Consider the following 1193-nt stretch of genomic DNA (forward strand, 5'->3'; position numbering starts at 1 on the left):
GGAAGACTGCATTTCACTTAGAATTTTCCCCTTGTTACAGAAGGAAAAAAGGTGAGGTGGAAGGAGAGATGAGATGTGCCATTAACTTAGAGGAAAAAACCTGACCTATAGTCTAAACTCCCCCCCCACCCCCCCCACCCCCCCCCCCCGCTAGAAAATTTTGAAACTGTTTAAATTGCAGTGAACGGGATGCCATCCTGGAAAGAGGTGAAACATGAAAATGTGCGTGTAGAACAGGAAGCAGGATCAAGCTGCATCAGTGGAACTTCACGAGGAGGGAGGTGGAGGTGGAGGTGGGCAGAAAGCACCAGGAGGAAAATTCCAACTGCGGGATGCAGTGATGCTTATCCCTAACCGAAGAGGGCTGTCTTCGCTTCTAAACTTCCCGCCTCCATCGTCATTTCAAACCATTAAGTTATTTTGTGCAACCATAGATCTAGAGAGGTACACAGAAGGCACATGCCAGCACTGACGTTACAAAACAAGCTGAGGAGTTTCCCTGAAGCCATTTTATGTGGTATTTATACAGCATGGGGCAGGGGAGCTGAAAATGGTGCAGGCTGCGGAGGTTAACATTCAGCGAACATGATTCTCACTACAGCTAGGCAACTTTTTCCACCTTAAAAAGCATCTGAAGTTTTCTAGTCACTAACGAATTCATTTACTCAGCTGGAGGGTAATCAGCATGCAATGAACGAAAACATCATTTTAAGTATCATTCTGGGTTTTTGATGTCTGTAACACTTTAATTCCTTTTTAAAAACAAACCATGTGGGAGTTCAGCACAAAATAAACATTTGAGAAATCAAATTTAAAACTACAGCTGCCTACCTCTTAAGCAGTATAAAATGAGTGCCAGTTCTCTCTGGAAAACGTGAGTGGCTCTGAAAAGAGCCTTTGGAGTCAAGAAAAACGGCGTCCGGACGCGCGTCTACTTGGCGCTGGTGTACTTGGTGACGGCCTTGGTGCCCTCGGACACGGCGTGCTTGGCCAGCTCCCCGGGCAGCAGCAGGCGCACGGCCGTCTGGATCTCCCGCGACGTGATGGTCGAGCGCTTGTTGTAATGCGCCAGGCGCGACGCCTCGCCCGCGATGCGCTCGAAGATGTCGTTGACGAACGAGTTCATGATGCCCATGGCCTTGGACGAGATGCCGGTGTCGGGGTGCACCTGCTTCAGCACCTTGTACACGTAC

General features: G+C 49.0%; 1 protein-coding gene across 1 annotated transcript; it reads right to left on the minus strand.

Moving 5' to 3' along the window:
- Positions 1-877: 877 nt before the first annotated feature.
- On the minus strand, positions 878-1189 carry LOC105311769 (histone H2B type 1-K-like; the record flags this gene model as incomplete). The annotated part of the gene is made up of 1 exon (XM_011387676.2): positions 878-1189. A coding segment is annotated over one exon (258 nt), but the record flags the coding sequence as incomplete, so codon positions are not given.
- Between the last annotated feature and the right edge of the window lie 4 nt (positions 1190-1193).

Source organism: Pteropus vampyrus, unplaced genomic scaffold, assembly GCF_000151845.1.
Source record: "Pteropus vampyrus isolate Shadow unplaced genomic scaffold, Pvam_2.0 Scaffold1000009167, whole genome shotgun sequence".
Lineage (NCBI taxonomy): Eukaryota > Metazoa > Chordata > Mammalia > Chiroptera > Pteropodidae > Pteropus > Pteropus vampyrus.